Below are 24493 nucleotides of genomic sequence, written 5' to 3'. Positions count from 1 at the left end.
AAATATTAAATTTTAGACAAAAAGAGATTTTTTGGGATCAGAAATTTACTATAAAAAATCCCTTTTGAAGTATATATATATATATTATTAAATTATCGTTATTATCCTACTAAAAACTTACTCATATCAACTCATATTTTACATAAGAAAAATATATATACAAATTTTATTTTTAAATCGAATAATTCTTTTAAATTAAAATAATTTTATATTAATTATTTAATATTGTTTGATCAAATTAAAAATAATAATAACATGTATAAGCAAGCAATCTTTTGTCACGTAAAACGGATATTAAAACGGTGTTGTGATTCCCCCAAAATATTCCTTTGGCATTTCCTATGGGACACGGAATTTTGACCTTTTAATGTGTTATTGCTAGAAAAAACTAGGGTTCAGGGATACTTCAATTAGGTTTTCTTTATTTATTTTTTACTGGGAGGGCTTGATATAAACGGCAGACGAGGGATGGAGGATAACGAAGAAGCTGTTAGGGATGCACATGGAGGTGGGGCAGCCGCCGCTGCTGCTCCGGATAATCTTCAGACATCAATCATTGAAAACGAAGAGTTTCAAGAGTCCAAGGATACGGAAATTCAGAACGAAGTAGAGGGTGACAATGGAGAAAGTAATGTGAAAGATGCTCCCCGGGCCGCCGAACATGTGAATGGGAAGTCTCAATTGCTGGAAAACGGGGCTGAGGGAAAAGTTCCTTCCACTGTAGATGTTAATTCTAAAGACATATGCGGCGACTCTGTTGCGTTGGACAGGGCATTGCCGGACGTAGAAGCAGAACGCGTAAAGCTGGAAGAAGAATCAACTGATCTGGTTCCGGGTATTTTGTCATCTGCAGAGAACGGATCCAGGGAGGAGGAATTGAGCGATGATTCGACTCAAAAGAGAAATGTCCAGGGAGAGGAGGGAACGGTATACGGGGTGAAAGAGGAGGAGGTTGCGACCAAGAACGGAAATGAGGAACTAAATGGTGCATTTTCAGATACAAAGGTGCAGCGGAAAATGGAGACAGAGTTGCATGAACCTCAACTTAATGGAACACGCGAAACTGTACTTGGAACCCCTTCTAAACATTTCCTGTTGGATGCGGATGATGTAACAGGGAATGAATCGGGAACAGAAGAGGAGCAGTCTGCGTTTATGAAGGAGCTCGAAACTTTCCATAGAGAAAGGTGCTTGGAGTTTAAGCCTCCAAAATTCTACCAAGAGCCATTGAATTGCCTCAAGTAAGTCTACTGTGGTCGTTTTGCATCACGTGAAGATTTTCAAATTTTCAGTTTGTCATTACATTCCCTTCGAAACAGGTTGTGGAGAGCTGTGATCAGACTCGGTGGCTATGAACAGGTGTGCCTGGGATTGCTCGTTCTTATTGTTTGTTCTATCATCTTTCACAAGGAATCGACTAAAATGAAGTTATTTCCTCAGCATGTTCCTTGATATATCCTCTGTTCCTTTATTGGTGTTTGGGAACTTAACAACAAAAGGTTTTAACGCAAGCTTGAACATGCCCTACATTAATAGCTCATGACATCCTCTTAATTTTTTCTTGTCACTTGTCCAGCAGATTTTGTTTCCTTGATATAATGCTTAAGAATGCTAGTGCTTTGTGGTAAAGGCTTAACACCCCTTCAGTCTAGTTAGTGTTGGCTATGAGACGAGCTTTAGTTGAACGTCCTAAAAATACTCTAAAAAATAAAATTTCAGCAAACTTGCCAACCAAACTCATCTATATGGGTGTATGTACAGGCGCGCGCGCACACACACACATTCCACAATTCACACACCCATCAATCATTGATACCAAAGCATGAAAAAACTTTAGATTTCATTTTAAAAGCAGAACTCCATACACTCAATTATTTGCTAAAATGTGGAACATGCTGTACACTCTCCTAAAAAGCTTCTGTCCATTTTTTTAGGTCCTCGTGCATGAACTATATATATGTGTGCACATATTCATGTATATATACGTATTTTGAAAACTCTATGCACAGAACATAATTGGGGCGGGAAAGAATCTCCTATGACAGCTGCATGTCCAATTTTTCTTTAGTCGTCATGATCTAAATTTTAATTCGCCACAAATATTTTACTAACACTTATATTGATATATCCTATAGTATCCACGATTATAAGTCCTTATATCATTGTAACAAATTATGCCTAACTGATTCCTCATTGTTACATTAACTATTAATATTTTTCTTTGCATTAGCATAAACAATTTCTTAAATACAAAGCTCAAAAAATTTTAAAAAATTAAATGATTCATGCCTAAATATTCTAATTCAATTCACAAACTTCATATCATGATTTTATCATAAACTTCGTTGTGTCTAAAATTATAGACCATAAAAGTTTGTGCTTTTAAAATGTACATAATTGAGTCAACTAAATATACTTGAAATTTCAATATGTATTTTTTTTATCTACTATTACTATTTTCCTTCTAATTATCTTCGACCTTAGTATAGTATTAAATAACAACTAAAACCGATCAACCTCTTGTTAAGTTCATCATGTCGTTACCTAGCCACCAAAAGCTAATTTACCCGAACTTGTTCACATGGTTGAACTTTCTCTTGTGCTAAATTATCATGTTTCCTTGTAATTTTATTTACCAAAAAGAAATCATAATTTCATAATTGCTTGTAAAATCTCAATATAGAACTGAACACCTACATGAAATCTTGGAGCTTAAGCTGATGCTCAATATACCTCAACTATATTCTTAAAATCTCAACTCAATAGTGAGTTAAAACTTTAATTCACCTTTCAACGCAATTACTATCTCATATTCATTATGAGTCTATAAGATCTCTATTGACATATCGAAAATTGATTTCATAACTTTATCTCAAAGTCATGGCTAAATAAAAATATCTTTAAATTTTTTTACTTATAAATTATAATTTAACTAGAAAATCATATTTTACATTTAAATAGATTACATGGTGCATTTGAACTTAGACAAAAATGTAACAATTTGAACCTTCTCCACAGTCAAGGATACAAGGTTGGTATATAACCTTGTGTCTCCCTTAGAAGTTATATGGTTAAAGCCACTAGACAAAAGGAAACATACATTTTTTAAAGGCAAACCTTTTTTACTAGTTCATTTGGATCTTGATTAAGCTGGTAAACCAAGCTAAGTCACGAGTTTAACACATATATTGAAAATGTGAGAGTACTTTGTTCGTTCTGGCTGTGTATTTTTAACTACTACCGCTTTTGTGGCCCTATCTAGTTTAAATTTATGCCAAGGACATTTAGACCTCTTATTAGTTATTTCTCATTGGAATTTGGAATATGGAATAAGAGAATGATGTTTATATGTACTATATTAAAGAATAATGTTGACTACTTCAGTACTTCAACAATTAACTGATATTGTCGAATATTAGTTAATATTCTACAAGGATGACCAAACCAATCTTGAGGATTCTCCCTATTTACATTTCTCTGATATTGATGAATCAACCTCTCCATTCCACTTCCTAAACTTATTGATCCTTCTTCCAAGGATGTTTATAGTTTTCATCTCAATGCACATGCCATTGCAAGTCCATTGACAAAGGAATGAATGTATTATGCCTCCGCGATCTTGACCAACACCAAGCCTTTAAAATTTAAGCATAGATCCCGACCACCACCTACGTTCCTGAACACATTCATGTCGTTGGTCAGTCATATATCTTTACTGTCAAACACAAGCCCAATCATATAACTGCTAGGTTTCAAGGCAACTTAGTTGCTAAATGCTATAAACATGAATGATGTAGATTATTTTGAGATTCTCTCGTGTTGATTGACCAAATACAGTTCGAGTCATTCCGTCCATTGTCATGAATAAGGAGTGGACCGTGTTTCAACTAGATGCAAAGAATGTCTTCTCATTTGTTGACTTGTTAGAAGTGTATATGGATATACAAGAAGCAGAGTGGGGATATATTGCTTAAGGTAACAAGATGTTGTACAGACTTAAGAAAGCTATGTCTGTTTTGAAATAAAGTCAAGCTGATGATGTGGTGCTTGATTTCACGACTGCAGTTGATGTGTTCTTTTTCATTTGCCCCAATTTGTATGGGGTGCCAATTACTGTAGGTTGATAAGTACCTTTATGGTTGTACTTAATTGTGTACGAAAAACAATCATATGAAGAATTAGAGGCTTTGATTAAGGGAAGTTTAATTTATATCTGTTGATCTATACTACTTTTTTGAACGCCACGTTGATCTTTTTACCTTTTAAAATTGTATTTTGGTTTAAACATATAATTGATTAGTATGATGCAAACCTTTATAACCTTCATCTTGATTCTCAATTTGTAGGTTACTTCATTGAAGTTGTGGCGTCAAGTAGGAGAATCCTTTAGGCCTCCCAAGTGAGTATAAACCTTTATTTATATTCTATGAGTAAATCCGATATTTTATTGTACTTAGGACCACTTATATGCTTATTAATGCACACTCTCATGGACTGTCATAATCTTCACATTTCTGCAGTTTCTTACTTTCTTTGAAGTGAACATCTATATGTTTAAATATTGTTTGCTACTTTAAACAGGACCTGCACCACTGTTTCTTGGACGTTTCGAGGTTTCTATGAGAAGGTTATAATCACAAGTTTCTTTCACGATTTATCATTGTAAAGCAGTTCTTTCATGTATTGGTGGTTTAGAAGCTAATCTTTTTTTTTGTCTAGGTATCTTTTTTTTTTTTTTTGCATTACGTTTGTGTCTATGTGACTGTATAATGGTGCAAGCAATGATCCTTGGAATGGTGTAATGAAGTGTCATTTTGTTCTTTTGTTTGTGACGAAAGGAGCATCATACATATATTCATGTTTGTCGCTGTTTGAGTTTTCCAAATTGCTATGGCTGGATGTGGACAGAAGATTTGAACCTTCATTTTTGTCGTTTTTTTCCTATTCCAAATAATAACTGATTGAATTCCATGAAGTCAATGCACCATTTTATAATTTTTTCTTGTAAGAAAATTCTCTCTTACCTATATATATGAGTGACTATGAAAAGTGACCTGTATGATAAGTCTTGTCATCACTCTATTTGGGAAAACGACGTTGACGTGATAGGAAGTGTTTAAAGACTGCTAAACACTAGTTGGGTGGTTACTAGGGATGTTGAGTATTATTTGTTAACATTTCCAGCAGCTTGAGCTATAGGAAAAGGTAATAATTGGATACTGTAAAGTTCTAGGTAGTAGGGCATTACTGTGTTTTTTTGTTCGACCTTTTCTTCTGGATCAGGAATGCCATGTCATGTTCCTCCTCATGCTGATTTCGGGAAAAATTTTGTTCATTAGAGTTATTTTTCTCTTCTTACAGTGATAAGGAAATGGACTTGGAGTATTTTAAGGCTGTTCTGCTGTCACATTTGGGATCAAATTCCTGACTTGTTATTTTAACAAGCATGAAGTTGGCAATGTTTGATATGCCATGAAAAAGTCTCCTTACTGTTTTCTTTTTACATTTCGATGCATACCATTTATTCCATTTTTCTTTAATCTTTGATTGTTTGCTGGTACAGTTAGCTTTTGCTTATTGGTCTGCCTGCATTATGGACATTCGTACACGACAGTCCGATGTCTATTGTGGGTTATACATGGTCATAGAAAATGTTGTTTTTTTCTTGCGCATTCTAGAGCTGATGATTTGTCTTGCAGGCGCTGTTGGAGTATGAGAAGTACAAAATGCGTAATGGTGTGCTACCGTTCACTGGTGCCACTTTACCGGATCCTGTTTCTGGGAATCAGGTGATTCCTTATTTTTTTCATTTTGATTTCTGCTAAGTTTGATAGTAGCTCAGACTCCTATTCATATGTTGTACTTGTGAGCTACTTTATCGGATCCTGTTTCTGGGAATCTGGTGATTCATTATTTTTTTTTGACTTTTGCTAATTGTGATAGTGGCTCAAACTCCTTTTCATATGTTGTACTTGTGATGCAAGTTGAATTCCAGGCTATGACATCTCTTTTCAAAGCAATATTTAACTAGTTTTGTAATATTCCTGGATTGCAGTATTTTAAATGTTGAACAGTTTCTGATGACAAGAAACTGTATATGTTATAAAATTTGGTGATCCAATTTCCAATACTTGTAGGTCGATCCTAACCATGCTCCAGGATCAGGTGGTAGGGCAAGAAGGGATGCTGCTGCTCGTGCCATGCAGGGATGGCATTCCCAGCGCCTTCTCGGCAATGGTGAGGTTGGAGATCCAATCATTAAGGTATAAGTCACAATAAATTTCATTTTTGAATGTCCTCTCCATCTGTGCTTGGTCTCTTAAACAATTAAGATCGTATTAATTAACCATAATTGAGATTTCCATCTTTTGTTTCTTGAATATTGTTTTGACAGGATAAGAACCCAATTACATCGTTGAAGCGTGAAAAACACTTGAGAAATATTGGTAAGTCTTGCTACCGTAATCAGATTGGTCCTTTTATAACTTTATTTTCCATATTTTGGATTTTACATCATTGGTGTTTGTTATTGCCCAAGGTTTTCTGAAGCGTAAGGGATCATCTCCTGTTGAGCAAGCTGTCAAAGTTGCACGTTTAGCGTCAAAACAACAGTTAAGATCTTGTAATTTGAAGCCTTATCAGGTTCTGGACATAACCTTTGACATCTTATTTCTTTCTGGTGACAATTGCCTTCCCAATGTTAAAGATTTCTATTTTGCTTCAGGATGATGTAGAGCTTTTATAAAAGCCTTTTCATCCTGCATTCAGCTCTACTTTTGTCAGTGGGGATTGTTCGTCACTGTTTTCTTTTTCTTTTTGGAAGATTACTCATGTTCTTATCCCGAGGAGCTGTGGTTAGGAATTTTTTGATAAAGTACCACCAAACTTTAGTATAAAGAAGTTAAAATCTTCTATCTACTTCACTCATGTAATGTCTCCACCTCTGTCACCCCTCTATTTACCTCTACCACCCAGCTACTAAACCCTATCTCCCTCCACTGTCAACTACTTCAAAGTTTTCCCCTAGAACTGATGCTACCTTTCATCATTTGTACCACATACCAATAAACAAAAGCCCCTTCCCCTAGATTTCACCACCCACTCATATCCTTTGCAACTGCTAAAGCTGTCATATCCCCTCCCCAACCTTGTCGCGTATTGTTTCCATTTGTAATAACCAATGATTGCGACAGTTTCAGCCATTCCAATGAACAAAGATCAGTCTCCCCAAAAATATAAGATATTGTGAACTCCCAATTTAACTCAATCCTTGTTTCCCTTCCCCTCAATTATTCCCCTACTTGGTAAGAAGCTTGTTTTGGGGGCATTGACAGGTGACGTCTGGAAATGTGATGATAAATTGAAGATGGTATTGACAAAAAATTACTGGCGTTTCTACTACAATCTTTTATCTGCTAGAAACTAACTATGAGGTTGATAGATGTATCATAATTCATAATCATACATAGACAATCGGTTTCTGGATTCTTCATTATGTCTTATCCTCTCTCTCTGTCAAAGTAGGTCTTTACTAACATTGAAATGACAACTAAAAAAAATATGGTTACCTCATCATTTGGACATGTCACACATGCCCTGTCCGACTGAGTTGCTGGTTTTGAATGTACTTGTTCTGCATGCCTTCTTTTCTGTCCACTTACGAAATTCAGTGTTATGGACAGACAGGAGATGATGGTTGTGGATGTTGGTGTCCCAGGCTGATTGGGTGAAGGTCAACGTGCAAAAAACTGTGCGTTTTTCTTACCATTCCTTTTATATTTAATGGTGTATGTTTGCTATTTCATAGAGATTTTACTCGTTAAAGTAACTATTTTCTGCAGAAAGATTGTTTTGAAGTCTATGCTTTAGTTCCCGGGTTTTTGCGTGAGGAGGCAAGTAACAGGCTTATGTACATTTCTTATTCTTTTGGGTATCGCCGGTCATTGTTAGGGGTGTTCTTCGATTCGGTTCAGTTTTATGCAAATTATTTCGGTTTTTTCGGTTTTTGTTTTAGAAATATATAATTCGATATCCGAATCATTTTCTTTTGGTTTGATTATTTCAGTTCGTTTTATTCGGTTTCGAAAATTATTTAAATTTATAATTTAAACATTTTTAAAATATAATATATTATCTTTTTAGTGAATCTTCTTTAAATATAACTTTAAATGAGTTAAATAAAATAACAAAGAACTAAAATTTAAAATAATATTCTTAATTCACTTAAATATCATTTCATAAAAGATATAATGTAAATAAAAATATAAATAAAATTACTAATCAAATTAAACTTTGGCTTTTTTTTTTTTTTTTTTTTTTTGCATTTCAGTTTTGACATATATAATCTGAAATTGAACCATAAAAACTTCAGTTTTAAATTTATATCCAAATTAAAAAATTCGGTTTTCGGTTGGTTTCGGTTCGGTTTTTGGCTTTGTCGATTTGGATTTACTGTTTTTCGGTTTAAAACCAAACTTTGAATGTCTTTATATGATCTGACTTGTTATTTTTGACTCGTTCTTCTATGGCAGGTGCGTGTACAGTCGGATCCTGCAGGCCGTTTGGTTATATCTGGGCAACCAGAAGAGCAGGATAATCCATGGGGTGTCACTCCATTTAAAAAGGTTATGACATGTCATTCAAGGTTTACATTACTAAATCTATTTTGGTGTGAATGCGAGGACCGAGGAACGTGGAATATTTGTCTTGTATCCATTTTTTTCAAAATAGTAAGCGTGGGATTTATTAATTTTGATCTCTAAGCTCATTGATCTAAGTGACTGTCATACATTTTGGTTTTGGACGACCGGGTGGCCTAGTACATAACATGGTTTGGTATCTGCTTGTCCTGTACATGATATTAATCTTGGGCCAGCGGTATTGAATTTACTCCTCAGTCAATACGTTTTAGATATTGAATTAACCTGTCCACATTTTCGCCGAAATATAGCCAACCAAATTTAATTTAACTATCATAAAACTTGAACTGACCAAAATAATCGAACTAATCGAATCGAACATATAATTTGAAAATATACTAACTTTTGACTTGGCAAGTGTTTTCTTAGAAAAGCATGGACGCTGTACTGAATTAATTGTATTATGCAATGGATCAATTATTGAACAGTATCAAATTACTGAACTAATTATATTCCATGAGTTAGCTCGAGTAGATTGATATTTTACTCACCTCTAGACTAACCAGATCTAAAACATTTGTATGTTCTAACAATTTATCATTGTCTTGTTTTTTCATGGAAAATATAGGAGTGGGTTTAATTTGTTTACATTGTTTATAACTTGTTCAATTTGTATTTGAATGAGGTTTCCTCTCCTCTTCGTGTTCCCAGGTAGTCACCTTGCCGTCTAGAATCGATCCTCATCTGACATCCGCTGTGGTGACCTTGCATGGGCAGCTATTCGTGCGAGTACCGTTCGAGCAATCAGATGTTTAGGAAATGATATAGTTGTCGTTAGAAGGATAGATAGTTTTATTTCAAATTTAAAAATTTGCTAGGGATATGTTATTGTCCGAGTGGTGACTGACTGATGACTGACTGCCTTTAGGTTTCTACATATATCGTTGAATCCCGTTTACTATTATTTTCTTTTGGTAGAATCACTTAAAAGCTTGGGACTTTGAGGCTTTTAGGACACTCCTCCACCGGCTCTACTCTTGTTCTTGAAACTGGAAAGATTTCTGTTAGGCGTCGTTGTTTTCCCCTTGTATCAAATGTTCCCCCTTCTTGCGAAATTTGATGTAATTTCAGGATGTTGGTTATATTTGGACAACAATTTTAATGTGGTTATCACTATTGATTTGTATAACTAGTATTTATTAGTTGGCTTCAATTTGGAAATATGAGTTAAATTACAATGCTTGGTTCCGTTTTGAGAAATACTAAAAGAGTGATAATAACATAAGAATAACCGAAAGAGAAACTACACATGTTATTAATGCTACAGAATTCTCGTAAGCGTGGGAAAAACTACAAATAATGGAGTAAATTCTGTTTATTAAAATGGAAAACAATCAAATAGCAATCTTTTGGAATTCTCTATAAAATTGAAAATACTGGATACAGTGGAAAGATAGAAACAATGATACTGATAGCCAGTAGAAATAGAAAAGCAGATGAAGCTTTGTTTTGCTAGGACTGACTAGTATTCCCCTGTATATACAAAATTTCCACCTCCGGGCTTCTTGCAAGTATAAAAAAATGCGAAAAAACGAGAAGGAAAGTAATAATCCCGGGTATGGGTTTAACATCATTATTGTTTGAATTCATATGCGAGCCAGAAGTTACATCTTGGACACATCTTTACTTGATCTGTTGTATTTCATATGGCTCTTGACGAGTTGGCCGGCAGCGATAGCCGACATGAGAGACAGCTCGCCCGCAAGAACTGCACCAGCCACAATGGTAGCTAGCAACCTGGAGTTTGATCCTGGTGCCTCCTTACTGGCTCCCTTTACTCCAAGAAGGTTCAGGCAGGCTGATTGAGACCCCAATTGAGTCCCACCTCCGATTGTGCCAACCTATATAGGAACATGGCAAAGATATTAATGCAAGAACAATGGTCCTCAATCAAACATAATATTTGGTTATGATGCCACTGGGAAATTGTGATGGAAGCCAGTTGTTTGGACTCTATTCAGATTTGATATCTTAATATTGGTGCCGAGAAATATGATGGAGGAATATCAGCAGATTAGTCTCCGTGATCCATATTTTATGGGCAAGATTTCTATAGGGGGGACCACTGTGGGTCCTATATATGAAATTATGAACGTCTGACATTCTGTAGGCCCTCCTAAAATCGTTGTTTTGAACAAATCTCTAGCCAACAACAACATCCAGCATGAAATGGAAAGAAGTGAAGCTTACCTCAATAGAAGGCATGGTAACAGAGATATGAAGGTCCCTTCCACCATTGACTGCTTCCATCATGGTGATGCAGTGAGAACTCTCGATATTTTGGGCAGGATCTTGACCCGTGGCGATGTAGATAGCGGACACAATATTGCTGGCATGAGCGTTGAAGCCACCCAGAGCTCCAGCAATGGCAGAACCAGTGAGGTTCTTTAGCATATTGAGCTCCACCAAGGAAGCAACGTCGGTCTTGAGAACCTTCTTCACTACCTCTTCCTTGATAATAGCTTCACAAACAACTGACTTGCCCCGGCCTTCGATCCAATTGACTGCAGCCGGTTTCTTGTCGGAACAGTAGTTTCCTGTTCGATTAAGGTAGATATGATGAATTAGTTTGCGGTGGTAAGTAAAGAAAAAGAAACATGATTCTTTTGAAGAGAGAAAAATTACCAGAGATACCAATAACATCCATGTCTGGGAAGTCGTTTCCGAGGAAGTCCATGACGTTCTGCACTCCCTTGGAGACCATGTTCATCCCCATGGCATCCCCTGTGCTGCAAGAGAACCTGATGTACAGATTCTTGCCAGCAATTGCACACTTGATGCTCTGAAGCCTAGCAAATCGGCTGGAACTATTGAAAACAAGGGACAAGTCCTCGAAATTGTGGGAATCCTCGAGGAAGAACTTCAACTCAGTAGCCCGTTTGGCGGTGCCGAATCTAACGACAGGAGCCCTGGTCATTGCATCCCTCAAAAGTACAGCCGTGGCACCACCAGAGGCATGGATGGCCTTGCATCCCCTATTGGTGCTGGCCACCAGGCAACCCTCCGTTGTGGCCATTGGAACCGAGTACTCCCTTCCGTCCAACAAAAGCGGCCCTGCGATGCCAACGGGAATCTGAACGTAACCCACAGGCATTTCGCAGCACTGGCCAAGTATGGCATCGTAATCAAAGCCCTCGAGAGGCAGCCCCGCGAGGGATTTGCCAGTTGTGCGCTGCAGGGCTTCTCGGCGGATGGCAGCGGCTCGGCGGCAATCGCCCAGCTTGGATTCCAGAGAGTACGATGGGGTCTTGCCCTCTACCACAGACTTTATGATCTCCTCGTCCTCCACAGGCGTACAAGGAGACAATTGCGGATCGCTAATCTTGCAATGATCGGCCACCCCACAAGGAGCAGCACGAGAATCATCCTTAAGCACCCTGAGATCAAAATCGTCCTCATCCAAAATGTCTTCGTGGGAAGCGCGAGGAATGAGAAGGGACTGCACAAAGCCGATGCCGAAGAACCCGAGTAGATAAATGAAGGAGGCTATGAACGTGACAATGGCCGCGATTTCGGAGAGGGTTACCACATGGAGCGGCGTGGAGTTTCTGATCTTCTCTCTCCACCTCAGAAGCAGATAATAAACGACGGAGAAAAAGAGACAGAAGAAGACAATGTTGGTCAGATACATAGGAAGCGGAAGAGCATCGGTGGCCTTCACCGCCTCCGAATCTTTATCATTTCTATGAATCTGCGGCTGCTGAACGCCACCCTTGATCATCCTCCGACGAGCCTCCATTTCCTTCAAAAAGAAAACCAAATCACAACCGAAATTCCACCTCAAAATGTAAACGTATGCAAGAAAAATGTGATCAAGCTTCCACCTTTTCACCCTTTCTCGGCAAATGGAGAAAAGGATAAAGGATTGAGAGATGGACGAAGGCGGAGGAGGTGGTGATTTGCAGCGGTGGTGATGAAGAATGAATTTATAGGGGTGGAAATGGAGGTGGGGAGGCCTACGCGTTTCATTTGTGTTCGTACCTACCCTATGAGAGTAAATTCCGCTTTCTGGCCCTGCCACTCCACATCCACCACACCAGTCAAAAAACACACCTGATTTTATTAATATAGATAATAATATTGGTGGCAGGCCTATATTGCTTCAAAAAAGTAATTTTTTTATATATATATATATATAAATAAATTCGAATAATTATTATTTTTCGTTTAATTCAATAACTTGAGTGGGTATCTTCGAAGTTTTTTACAGAATAAAAATTGGTGACATTGATGGATGGATCGCTTACTTTGTTTTTGAACTGCATGCCGGGCTAAAAAAAAGAATATTGAAGAGATCTTGAAAAACACTATATTTGAAAAGGTAATTAGTTGAAGCAAAACAAATGGAAACGTGTGCCGACTCATATTCAGTGGAATGGAAACTAACATAGAACAATTACTTTGAACATGAACATCCAAAAAAGTTGGTTGACCGCCAGCCAGAGGGTTAGCATAGAAATCTGGTCAGGATCTCACTCTATGAGCAACATCACTATCCTTCCACAACAACCTTTTTTCCATTGGCTGATTGAAAATACCATAAATTGCTCATACATATCTAACAGTAAACATACATTTGCTTCCATTCTTCGTGTCAGTATTAGTATGTTTCAAGTCCCTGATATCTTTTCTTGTGTGTTTTAGGTCCCTACTTGGTAACAAGTTACCATGGTGCCCTCAAATTTTTTTTGAAAACCGTAAATACCCTTATATGGGCAAGTTTTAAAAAAAAATGAAAATATTTCCCAAGAAACCCAAATTGATCGGCTCTCATTATCCTCAACCCTTAAACACTCCGATCTTCCCAATGCCGATGAAAATGATTGGAAAAAATTGTGGCAAAATCCTTTCAACGACTAAACAAGAGTAAACTTTGCACTCAATATCTCTTCGTTTTCTGCAATCTCTCGTCCCTTTTGTCCTTTTACCTTGCTGTGTAATGGAATTTGCTGGAGTTGGGTCATCATCGAATCTTGCGTTTCTTGGTACCTGCAAGTTCGATAACCAACTCTTTGTGATTTCGATTTTCAGTGGGTGTAGTTTGTTTGATATTTTTGCTAGTCTTGGGAAAAAAAAACGAGGAGATTAATCCAGAATCTATTACTCTGCAATACCTAGCTCCCCAACATAAGATGTATGTGATGTTGAACGATGATGATGATGTGCTTAATATGATCCATCTTCATATGTGTATGAAGCATACACTGATTGAACTGTTGGCAGAGAAAAAAGAACAGATTGGAGGTGGAAAATTTGTGGAGAGGTAGTATCGTTATTTTGTTCTATTTTGTATGTTGTGTTATATTGGTATGTTTTATTTGTTCATATTGCAAATTTTTTTTAGTGATAATCCTGGAAGATAAGAATACAGTGGTTTTGTGTTGTGTATGTGTTCGACTAATTGAAGCAGTAGTCTATTTTGTGTCATTATTTCCATTTGAGCAATTTAATTGATGCCCAAATTTTCAGTATCTATTGTAGTACTATTGTTTTCCATTAGAAAACTTAGTTTTTACCTATTTATTACTGAATATATGGTTATGATGTTGGTAAGGGTTGAGGAAGATGACAGACATTCCAGTAGTGATAACGAGTTCGAAGATGCCCCCGCACAAAATTCCATTGACGCTTGGTTTCATTGCATCCGAGGCGAGGGGCAAATATTCAAGGATGCTGCAGAATGTAGGACCTATATTAAAAAGTATTCGATTGCTACCAAACGTTCATATTTATATAAAAAAAATGATCAAGAAAAGATTATCGCTATTTGTAGTGTAAAAAGTTGTAAATGGAGGATTTATGCTTTTCGACATAAAGCAGACAATCTATTTGGAATTAGAAAATGCAATTTACAACACTCGTGTGGGGAGGATAATTTACGTAGTAGAGGGCATCCTAGAGCTGATGCAGCTTGGGTTGCTAATGTATTGAAGGATAAATTGAGGGGAGAGCCTTCTTATCGTCCTTGTTCAATGATGAGGGATTTACATAGGGACTATGGAGTAGAGATAGGTTATTGCAAGTTGTGGAATGACAAGGAAATAACGATGCATGATATTCACGGTTCAGAAAAGGGCTGCTACGATAGATTGAGATGGTATTGCCAAGCCGTTAGAGAAACAAATCCTGGTAGTGTTGCTGAATGTGAGATAGATCCGGTAAACAATAAGTTTAAACGATTATTCATTTGTTTTAATGCTTGTGCAGTTGGTTTTGCTACTGGTTGTAGACCGTTGATATTTTTGGATGGCACTCACATAAAAAATAAATACAAAGGAAGTATGCTACTTGCTTGTGACAAAGGATGCCAATGACGATCTTTTCACTTTAGCATATTCTGTAGTAGATGCGGAGAATGATTCTAATTGGGAATGGTTTTGTTATCATTTGAGATGTGTCATACTTACGCATCATACCATGGGATTCGACATATTCACTTTTTTCTCAGACAGACATCCTGGGATTATCAAGGCTATCCAACTTTTGTTTCCGGGTAGTCATCATGCGTATTGTTTGAGGCACTTGGTCGATAATTTTGTGAAGACGGTTAGTACTTAATTAATGTTTTCTGTGTGTATTATATGATTAAATAGTTATAATTTATGTAATGTTATTAGAAAAAAAATTTATTACTTGTCTTTTTGTCATTACAGGTGTTGCGAAGTTATCCTCTACATAACAAAAAACATTGGTCGTCGGTATTCAAAAAAGGTGCCTATGCCCCATCACAACATGAGTTTTCACAGCACATAAATAATATCTTTGAGTCAATGCCACTTGCAATAGCATTTATTCAAAAGTCTGAGCCTGAAAGTTGGGCTAATGCTTTGTTTCGTGGAAATCGTTGGGGTGTTATAAATAATAACATCGCTGAATGTTGAAATAATTGGGTTAAACCAGCTCGTTATCTCCCTGTTGTTTCTATGGTTGACCATATACGTGTGCAAATAATGAATATGATGCACCGACGACGCGAAGCAACATTAGGCATGGTGAAAGAATTAAGCCCAGCAAAGGAGAAGGCTGTTCTGAGCACATACATTGAATCTCGCACCTTGAGAGTGCACCGTTCATGTGGTTGGAAGTTTGAAGTAGTTGATTGTGATAAAACATGTGCTGTTGATTTGAATGAATGGACTTGTTCATGTAGAGCCTGGCAGATCCATATGCTCCATTGCAAACATGCTTGTGCTGCCATAGAATCGAAGTCAATGTCGGTATACGCCTTCTGTGATAAATTTTTCAAAACTGATATGTATCGTCAAACATACAAGGGCATTATTAATCCAATACCGACATTTGACATGTATGAGTTTAATGGCGATGAAGGATATGTAATCAATGCTCCTGATGTGCGTAGTCAGCCAGGGCGTAGAAAGACTCAAAGAATACCATCCCAAATTCAATCACGTCTGTCAAAGTGTAGTCGCTGTCATGTACGAGGACACAACCGAAGAAGCTGCAAAGAAGCTATAAACTAGCTTATTTTGTCTTTTTGGTTTTTTTGAATGGTGCTCGTAGAAATTTTTTCACTTTTCGTTGACAATTTCCGATATCATTTTCATTTGTTATTTTCTTGAAGTTGATACAAATTTGCTCATTTCTACAGGAAATGAGCAACAATGGATTCAATTGGCATTCGGGTGCATCCTTGAACTCCATTCAGCAACAATAGGAGGTCGTGTCTTCTTACAGAAGGAAGAGAAGTGAAGTGAAGATAGTTGAGAAGGGAATCGAACCTGAAAATTGATGTTGTGGTCTATGTTCAAAACTTTTCAGAGTCAAAGTTCGTGAGTCAAAGTTGTGTACAGCTGTTGTGCCGGGCAAAATAGTAGAATGAAGGTGATGTTTTTGTTTTTTTCTTTAGTGTGAATGTGTAATTAGGTCATTGTGAATGGTGCTCCATTTTTAAACTTTATTACTAGATAATAGTCACTGTAGTGCTTCATAAAAGAATTATTATCCCGTAATTCGGATATTATGTACCTTTGTTTTACAAATATAGATAGATATGATGTACACTTAGGCATAGTTTGGTAAACATGATATGATAAACATGTGATATATAATATAAGGATAAGTCAAGGATAAATATGGATAGATATGGTGTACACTTAGCCGACAATGCTTGCATAATTTATTTATATTTAACTAATTTTCTATATTATATAATATGATAATTGAGCCTTTGATTTTTTGAGGTTAATCGAGTGATACTAATAATATTATTGAGATTTATTATTAAAATTATTTATATAATTATCTCGAGCCCTTTATATAATTATCATATTATATAATATGATATAATAAAAAAATATTTATTTGATTTTAATTTCGACCTACTAGCAGAGATTTATAAAAATCATTATATAATTAGCATCTAATCATACTAACATATCGAATCATGTTATATAAATGTTTATCCATGTTATCTAACATTCACTGACAATAAATATATGACTAACATTGATTAATGTTACTTAATATTGATTCATGTTACCTAACATTGATTAGTTATAAACATATGGAATCATGTTTCATATTAGGGATTCATGTTACACAATATTGATTCATATTAAACAAATGTATTCAATTTACATAAATGTTGATTCATGTTATCTAATATTCATTCATGTTACATACTAGTACATGCACCCATGGTCGTCGACGTGGTGCTCAATTTTACGACAATGTTACCACGAATTGGTTAATGAGGTGCTCCTTAATAAACAAAGTGTACTGTATTTCTGTTTCTTTACGCCAATATTTTAGAAAGTGAGGACATGGGCGCACAACTAGTACATGCACCCATGGTCGTCGACGTGGTGCTCAATTTTAGGACAATGGTAACACGAATTGGTTAATGAGGTGCTCCTTAATAAACAAAGTGTACTGTATTTCTGTTTCTTTGCGCCAATATTTTAGAAAGTGAGGACATGGGCGCACAACTAGTACATGCACCCACGGTCGTCGACGTGGTGCTCAATTTTAGGACAATGGTACCACGAATTGGTTAATGAGGTGCTCCTTAATAAACAAAGTGTACTGTATTTCTGTTTCTTTGCGCCAATATTTTAGAAAAATGAGGACATGGGCGCACAACTAGTACATGCACCCATGGTCGTCGACGTGGTGCTCAATTTTAGGACAATGGTACCACGAATTGGTTAATGAGGTGCTCCTTAATAAACAAAGTGTACTGTATTTCTGTTTCTTGACGTCAATATTTTAGAAAAGGAGGACATGGGCGCACAACTAGTACATGCACCCATGGTCAGTCGACGTGGTGCTCAATTTTAGGACAATGGTACCACGAATTGGTTAATGAGGTGCTCCTTAATAAACAAAGTGTACTGTATTTCTGTTTCTTGGCGCCAATATTTTAGAAAATGAGGACATGGGCGCACAACTAGTACATGCACCCATGGTCGTCGACGTGGTGCTCAATTTTAGGACAATGGTACCACGAATTGGTTAATGAGGTGCTCCTTAATAAACAAAGTGTACTGTATTTCTGTTTCTTTGCGCCAATATTTTAGAAAGTGAGGACATGGGCGCACAACTAGTACATGCACCCATGGTCGTCGACGTGGTGCTCAATTTTAGGACAATGGTACCACAAATTAGTTAATGAGGTGCTCCTTAATAAACAAAGTGTACTGTATTTCTGTTTCTTTGCGCCAATATTTTAGGAAAGGAGGACATGGGAACACAACTAGTACATGGACGCATGGTCGTCGACGTGGTCTTTAGATTACTAATTTTTCACCATCATATGTTTGTCAACAGTACAAAAGAGGCAACAACACAAAACCTCACATTAACACAAAAGGGAGCCCAAGTTTAAACATCTTCTGTACTAAACAAATGTATTTTTCAATAGTCCATTACCATAAAAAAATTATAGTGGCGGCAACACAGGCTCGATAAGTGTCCATCTTCACATCTTGTTCATATGCCCAAATTTCTTCAGTATCACAACAGAGACACTCTATCCACATGCATGTATAAACGCCACAATCCAGAGATGTACCTTGTTGACGGCATCAATGTCTCAAAACCTCATCACTGCCTATGGTGAATCCGGATATATGTGACACACAACCACTCAAAAAACGTGTCTGCAATAAATAAAATTGATCGACACTGGAATCATTACTATTGAATATAATATTGTCAGAATTACCATTACTTTAGCAGTCCCAACTGAAAATGGATCGTGAAGTGAATTGAAAAGTAGGAATTTCCCTTCAGATGCTTTGAAAACTAGCAAATACCAATGAAATCTGTCATTAATTGGAAAAATGATATACTTGCATTTTCTAAAAAGATCTTCGTTTAGTTCATTCAACTTCTCTCACGTCGCGGATGTCAGCCTACCAATGAAATTTCCATACTTTGTCTTGCTTATACGTCTCCTTTTACCGTATCGCACCAAAGCTTCTAGCACTTCCTTCTACAAATTCAAAAAAAAAAATATACTCATTCTCTATAATTCATTAAGTTGAACAAGAATTCAATTTCAATCGCACCTGTACCAACGTGTCCATACAGTAAGTCTCAAATCCATAATCCATACTTTTCTTTTCCATTATTCTCATGTACACATTTATCATAATGCCACTGACGAGCTCGCCAAATAAGAAGTCACGAAACACTGGTCTTGTCAAACAAATATGCTCATCCATCCAAATTGTAACACTATAGGAATAGAATACAAAATTCACTAAAAATATTGACAAAAAAATATTATGAACCAAAAAAAAAAAAAAAATCAAAGATATACATACTCCAATTCTTCACTATTCAGGAATTCTGTCAACAACTTCCTCTGTTCTACAGAAATTTCTTCACTCCCACAAAAATTGCTTCTACCTTTGAATTTCAACATGCAAGTCTTAAGAGGACCACTTCCCTCGTCAACATCTTGGACATAATTTTCCTATGTTGCAATATATTTTTAATATAAGATGCAAAAAAGATTAGCAGTGGTATAAATAAGAAAATTGACATATTATTGAGATAAAAGTAACTATTCGGGGATTAAATTGTGCAACATTGATCGGCAAACCTGTTTTTTGGAACGCCTCTTCCGTTTTGGTGTAGAGCTGGGTGGAGTCACAAAACTCGTGGGTTTTCTTTTTTTCACACGATCATCCCTAGTCCTCATGGTATCTACAATTGAAGATTGAAAAAGGGTGATCTTCGGCACTTATGAAGTACCAATGCCACTGCCAGCATCATTCTCATCATCGTCATCTGTTCCACTCTCGCTATTTCGACCAAACACATAATTGTTTTCATCAAATGAAGCGGTTGCAAATTCAGTGCCTAATACTTTGTTGTTTTCTATCTCCAAATAAACATCAACATTATGCACCATCAAATTTGCATTAGGTCCAATTGCAATATTATCAGCTAAAGGATTTCCAGAATCAGTTCTTTTCACTTCGTTATGCTCTTTATTACCTGAATAATTCATAGAATCAGCTGCCCTCGGTTCATGGTTTTCTTTATGCAAATCAGCAACAACATTCTTCACCATTACGTCAACAACATCATCAAAATTATGAGCTACATATTTTGCAGACTCAGCAGCCCGTTCTTTATCAAGCTGCCTAGCCTCCTCCCACTGTTCCTCAATAATCTCATCCAATGCTTTATCACTCTGCTCAACATTCTCCAACTTTAAATCACTAATCTCATCGTTCTTCTTAGAAACCAACGATCTTGTGGCTACATGTAAAATACTTTCTCGCTCTAGTTCAACCCATTTCATTTTCAACATTTTCAGATCATCCTTTTGTTTCTTTAAAATTTTTACAAATTTTCTCACTTGAGATCTACCATTTTCCAGCTCAGTTGCATGTTTTATGTCCAACAACTCCCTCTCCTCAGAAAATGGTGCAATTGGTAGAACCTGTTCAACAGTACAAAAAAAAATATTTCTGTCAGTTCATTCATCCATTATATTTACAAAGCGAGATTACTTAGAATGAACTCGGATGAAATAACACCAACTTGGGTTGAATATATGGAATTCAATAGTGATTCAGCTCCAACAAACTTCAATGGAATCTTGCTTTCCACCCATCGAAACAACCGAGGGAAAACATGTAAACCGGTGCACACTCCTAATACTGGAACCCTCTCATATACCCACGCCTAAAACAAATAAGAAAATGGGAAAATTATTAAGAACAAAATAGTGTTTCATAAAAATAAAACACAATACTAACCATTAAACCAACAGTGCTTCCGTCTAAATAGGTTTTACTTCCGATGTCACGTAAACCTCGGCACAAAAATCGGAAGGCATCATCTCCCCAAGCATACTCGGAAAAAGTCGAAAGGTCATCGAGATAAGGGAAAATAAAACCAGGGGTTGAATAATTACAAGTTGGGAATATTATGCAGTTGAAAACAAACAAGATAAAAAAACGAACAAAATAATCGACTTCACTGCTATCATCACTGGCAGCAAGCGAACTTAGTTTTTTAAAAATATCTGCACGTCTGGCATTCGTCACTTTTCCTTCAAAATGACGAGACAAAAATTTAGAATCCACTTTCAGGTCCAAATCAACAGGTTGTCCAACATGACGCAGCCCGAGAATAAGAGAGAAATCCGCTGAAGTAAAAGGTATTGAGATATCTTCACCAACAACTAACGAGCACGAATCAAACTGAAATCTATTGAGAACATAATCAATTCTTGAACTACTTATCGCAAGGACAGGAATATCGATCCACTTCGCAAAAGGCGTATCTTTTAACCGCCCAATTTGTTGCTCACCTAAGACAGGCTTCAGTTTTTTCATCACGAATTTAAAGAAATGGGGGGAACAACGTGAAAGTAGCCTTGAACATAATTCATTTTCATCCTTCTGCTCATCACCAGATTCAACAAGGTTCTTCTCAACAACAAACTCTACATTAAAAAATGAGAACAAGATAAGGAATCTATCTCTGATGTATATCTATATTTATATATCATAACCTGAATTTTTTTTTACAAAGAATCTAGGCTAAATATATACACAAATACAGAGAGTCGATGAACTATCAATCATATCACTATTACCATAAAAATAACGTGGTCATTGGGATAATTGGTTCATAAAGCCATCACTTTTTAACATGATTTATAAACTTCATCTGTAATCTTCAGAAATAATGCAATATAATTAAATAACCAAGTTCAGAACAATATGAAAAAGAGAACCCTAGAAATTGGGGATGAATGTGCCTAATCAATGGGAAAACAATTTGACCGCTCACTGTCCTAACAAGAACCAAAATTACGAAACAAAATAAAAGAAATATACAGACCTAATTTCCGCGTTCTCTGCTTTCTCTCTTTCACAACTTTCTTCACTATCTTCTTTTGTGGTGATTTACTTTTCCTTCTCTCCTTTGCTTCTATACTCTTCTTCGGATTCTTGTACTCGAGTGTTTTACCCATTTTGTCTCTCTGTTGTTCGCTTTCTTTGCCAATGTTTTCCTTCGATTCAAAGTGGTTTGAAGTAGATAGAGTTTGGGAGACGTTGGGATTTCTGAGGAGATGTCGGGAAGATACAAGAGGGAAGGGAAAAAAAAGAAATACAAAGGCTGTTTAAGGTTTTTCAAAAAATATCAAGGGCAAAAATGTAACTTCATGCAATTTAGGGACCTAAAACATATATTAAAATGGGTCAGGGAGTTTAAAACGATTTTTTCTGACACGGGGACTGAAAAAACATTTTTGTTTGCTTTTGGGGATTTTTGAGGAGTTTGCCATTGAAAATATATATAAAAAAAACACATGTATTGCTTTTATCATTCTCCCTGGTTGGAGTTTGAGGTCCACTGGGTTAATATGAGAAACAATGCAAGCTAGCAAAGGTGCTGGTCCAAGAGCAGGTTGTTTGTAACCCGCTCATATGGATTTTTATCCGTGAGACGAGTTGACTCGATCTATAAATATTATGAAAAGTAATACTTTTGACATAAAAATGAATTTTTTTTATGAGTTGGGTCAGGTGAAAGATTCGTTCTACAAAATTGACCCGTGAGATAGTCTCGTAAAAAAAAATTGTACCAGTTGCAGTTTTGGTAACAAAGTCATCGGTTGTTTTTCAATGTATCGAGTGGAATTCTAAGCAAAGGAGCTTCGCTGCAATCCACATTTTCAACGTGGAAATGATTGCTATAATTTCATGGAAATTTCAACAATAATTACTTAATTAAATCATAGGCATACAAAATCTATTATAAATTGTTTTGGTTTAATTGTTACGTAAAAAAATTGTGTTTGGTGTAATTATATATGCTAGTTACTCTGCACATGGTATATGTGTACAATCTTTTTTATAATTATCGAGAGACTAAAATGAAATTTGACAAATTATCGATGGACTAAAGTGTTATTTGAATTGTTGAAATTAAACAAAATAAAAAAAATGTTTGTCGAAATTGAAAAAATCTTAAAAAAAGTATAATATTGGTATCACATAATGACAAATTTGGAAGAAAAAGCTAGTGTCCATTTTTGTCTCTATTAGGCCCAACCTTTATATAATAATAGTTATTCTGTACACACGATGCGTGTAAGTACATTTTTTTTATCATTGTCAATAGACTAAGTGAAATTTGACAAATTATGGAATGAATAAATTAATATTTGAATTGTTGAAATAAAAAATAAAAATAAAAGTGTGTTGAAATTTAAAAAAAAAACAAAAAACAAAAGTGTAATATAGTATCATATAAGGGTAAAGTTGAAAAAAAGGTTGGTGTCTTTCTTAAGTAGTTGTGTTATATTGTAAGGTCCAAAATGAGATAACGTAATCCAACTGTATGCAAATCTAGGAAAAATGAAAAATACTTAATTAAATAATTTTAATTTCATTGATTATATGTGGTAGACATGTTTACATGTTAAAAATATGTTTATATGTTTTTCTGTTAGAATGCATAAAACAATATCTCAAAGGGTTATTCGAGACATGACCGATGAACGGAGACAGGAGATTATAAAGGAAAATATTTTTATTAAATGATTATTTTTAATTATTTAATATATGGCAAATTTAATTGGTGATTTTCGAAAATTGTCTTTTTGAGGTGTTTTTACATACCAGGTCATATTTTAAACCGGTGATCGATTTTGGAAGAAAATAAGGACTTTTTGGAGGTTCGTTATTATTTTCGAAAAATTTCTTAAACGGGATATTTTTCCTACATTATAATGAGACTATTATAACAAGGTTGTTTGGCCTAGCTTTCTACCCAATTATTTATATAAAATGTTGGAGTTTCTAAACCCTAAAACTCTTCATAACTCATGTTTAAAGCATTAGAATCCTAGCGTTTTCTCTCCTCACCACACACAAACACACACCACATGTTTTTATCCAAATCTCATCGATTTTGAAGGAAGAAAATGCAGCAAGGATTCCCCGTCTCTCCGCCAACGTTCTTCGTGTCTAGAATTGATTTTCATGCGTGAATCACGCAAAGGCACGCCTTATTCCTTCCTCACTAATCGTTCACACCATATTATATGTGATTATACATGTTCGCATGAAAAATATGTTACCCTCTTTATATTTTCGATTTTCATTGAAAACCTTGATGTTCTTGCATGATTCTTGATGTTTATTGATGCACAAAGGGGCTGCCAGGGTAGGGCTATTAGAAGGGTCGATTTTTAGAGGGTTTAAGAGCTCTTAGATGGATGATTAAAGGCTGGTAAGGGAGGATGAAGGGGTTGCGCAAAAATTGGGTTTTATAGGCTTTGGGTTTCAGTTTTG

The 24493-nt window shown here is 36.0% G+C and overlaps 1 protein-coding gene and 1 pseudogene across 1 annotated transcript; one reads left to right on the top strand and one right to left on the bottom strand.

Annotated features, from left to right (window-relative positions):
- The first annotated feature begins 303 nt into the window (after positions 1 to 303).
- On the top strand, positions 304 to 9815 carry LOC142526614 (AT-rich interactive domain-containing protein 6-like; annotated as a pseudogene).
- A 220-nt stretch (positions 9816 to 10035) lies between these two features.
- LOC142526612 (3-hydroxy-3-methylglutaryl-coenzyme A reductase-like) lies at positions 10036 to 12711 on the bottom strand. The gene is made up of 4 exons (XM_075631114.1): positions 12524 to 12711; positions 11325 to 12441; positions 10890 to 11236; positions 10036 to 10540 (listed from the first exon to the last, which is right to left on the bottom strand). Exons 2-4 carry the CDS (start codon positions 12436 to 12438, stop codon positions 10304 to 10306), a joined length of 1698 nt encoding a protein of 565 aa, XP_075487229.1. The 5' UTR covers positions 12439 to 12441; positions 12524 to 12711; the 3' UTR covers positions 10036 to 10303.
- Between the last annotated feature and the right edge of the window lie 11782 nt (positions 12712 to 24493).

The sequence above is a fragment of the Primulina tabacum genome, chromosome 15 (genome assembly GCF_025594145.1).
Source record: "Primulina tabacum isolate GXHZ01 chromosome 15, ASM2559414v2, whole genome shotgun sequence".
NCBI classification, from domain to species: Eukaryota; Viridiplantae; Streptophyta; class Magnoliopsida; order Lamiales; family Gesneriaceae; genus Primulina; species Primulina tabacum.
Note: the sequence above shows the minus strand (reverse complement) of the source record. Positions and strands in the feature narration are given on the sequence as shown.

What these genes read in the sequence shown, in the direction of transcription:
- LOC142526612 (XM_075631114.1), bottom strand. Translation starts at nt 12,438, where the DNA reads ATGGAGGCTCGTCGGAGGATGATCAAGGGTGGCGTTCAGCAGCCGCAG. An exon ending in GGATGTTATTGGTATCTCTG is followed by an intron (nt 11,237 to 11,324) that starts GTAATTTTTCTC and finishes TTAATCGAACAG; the next exon opens with GAAACTACTGTTCCGACAAG. An exon ending in TTACCATGCCTTCTATTGAG is followed by an intron (nt 10,541 to 10,889) that starts GTAAGCTTCACT and finishes GTTCCTATATAG; the next exon opens with GTTGGCACAATCGGAGGTGG.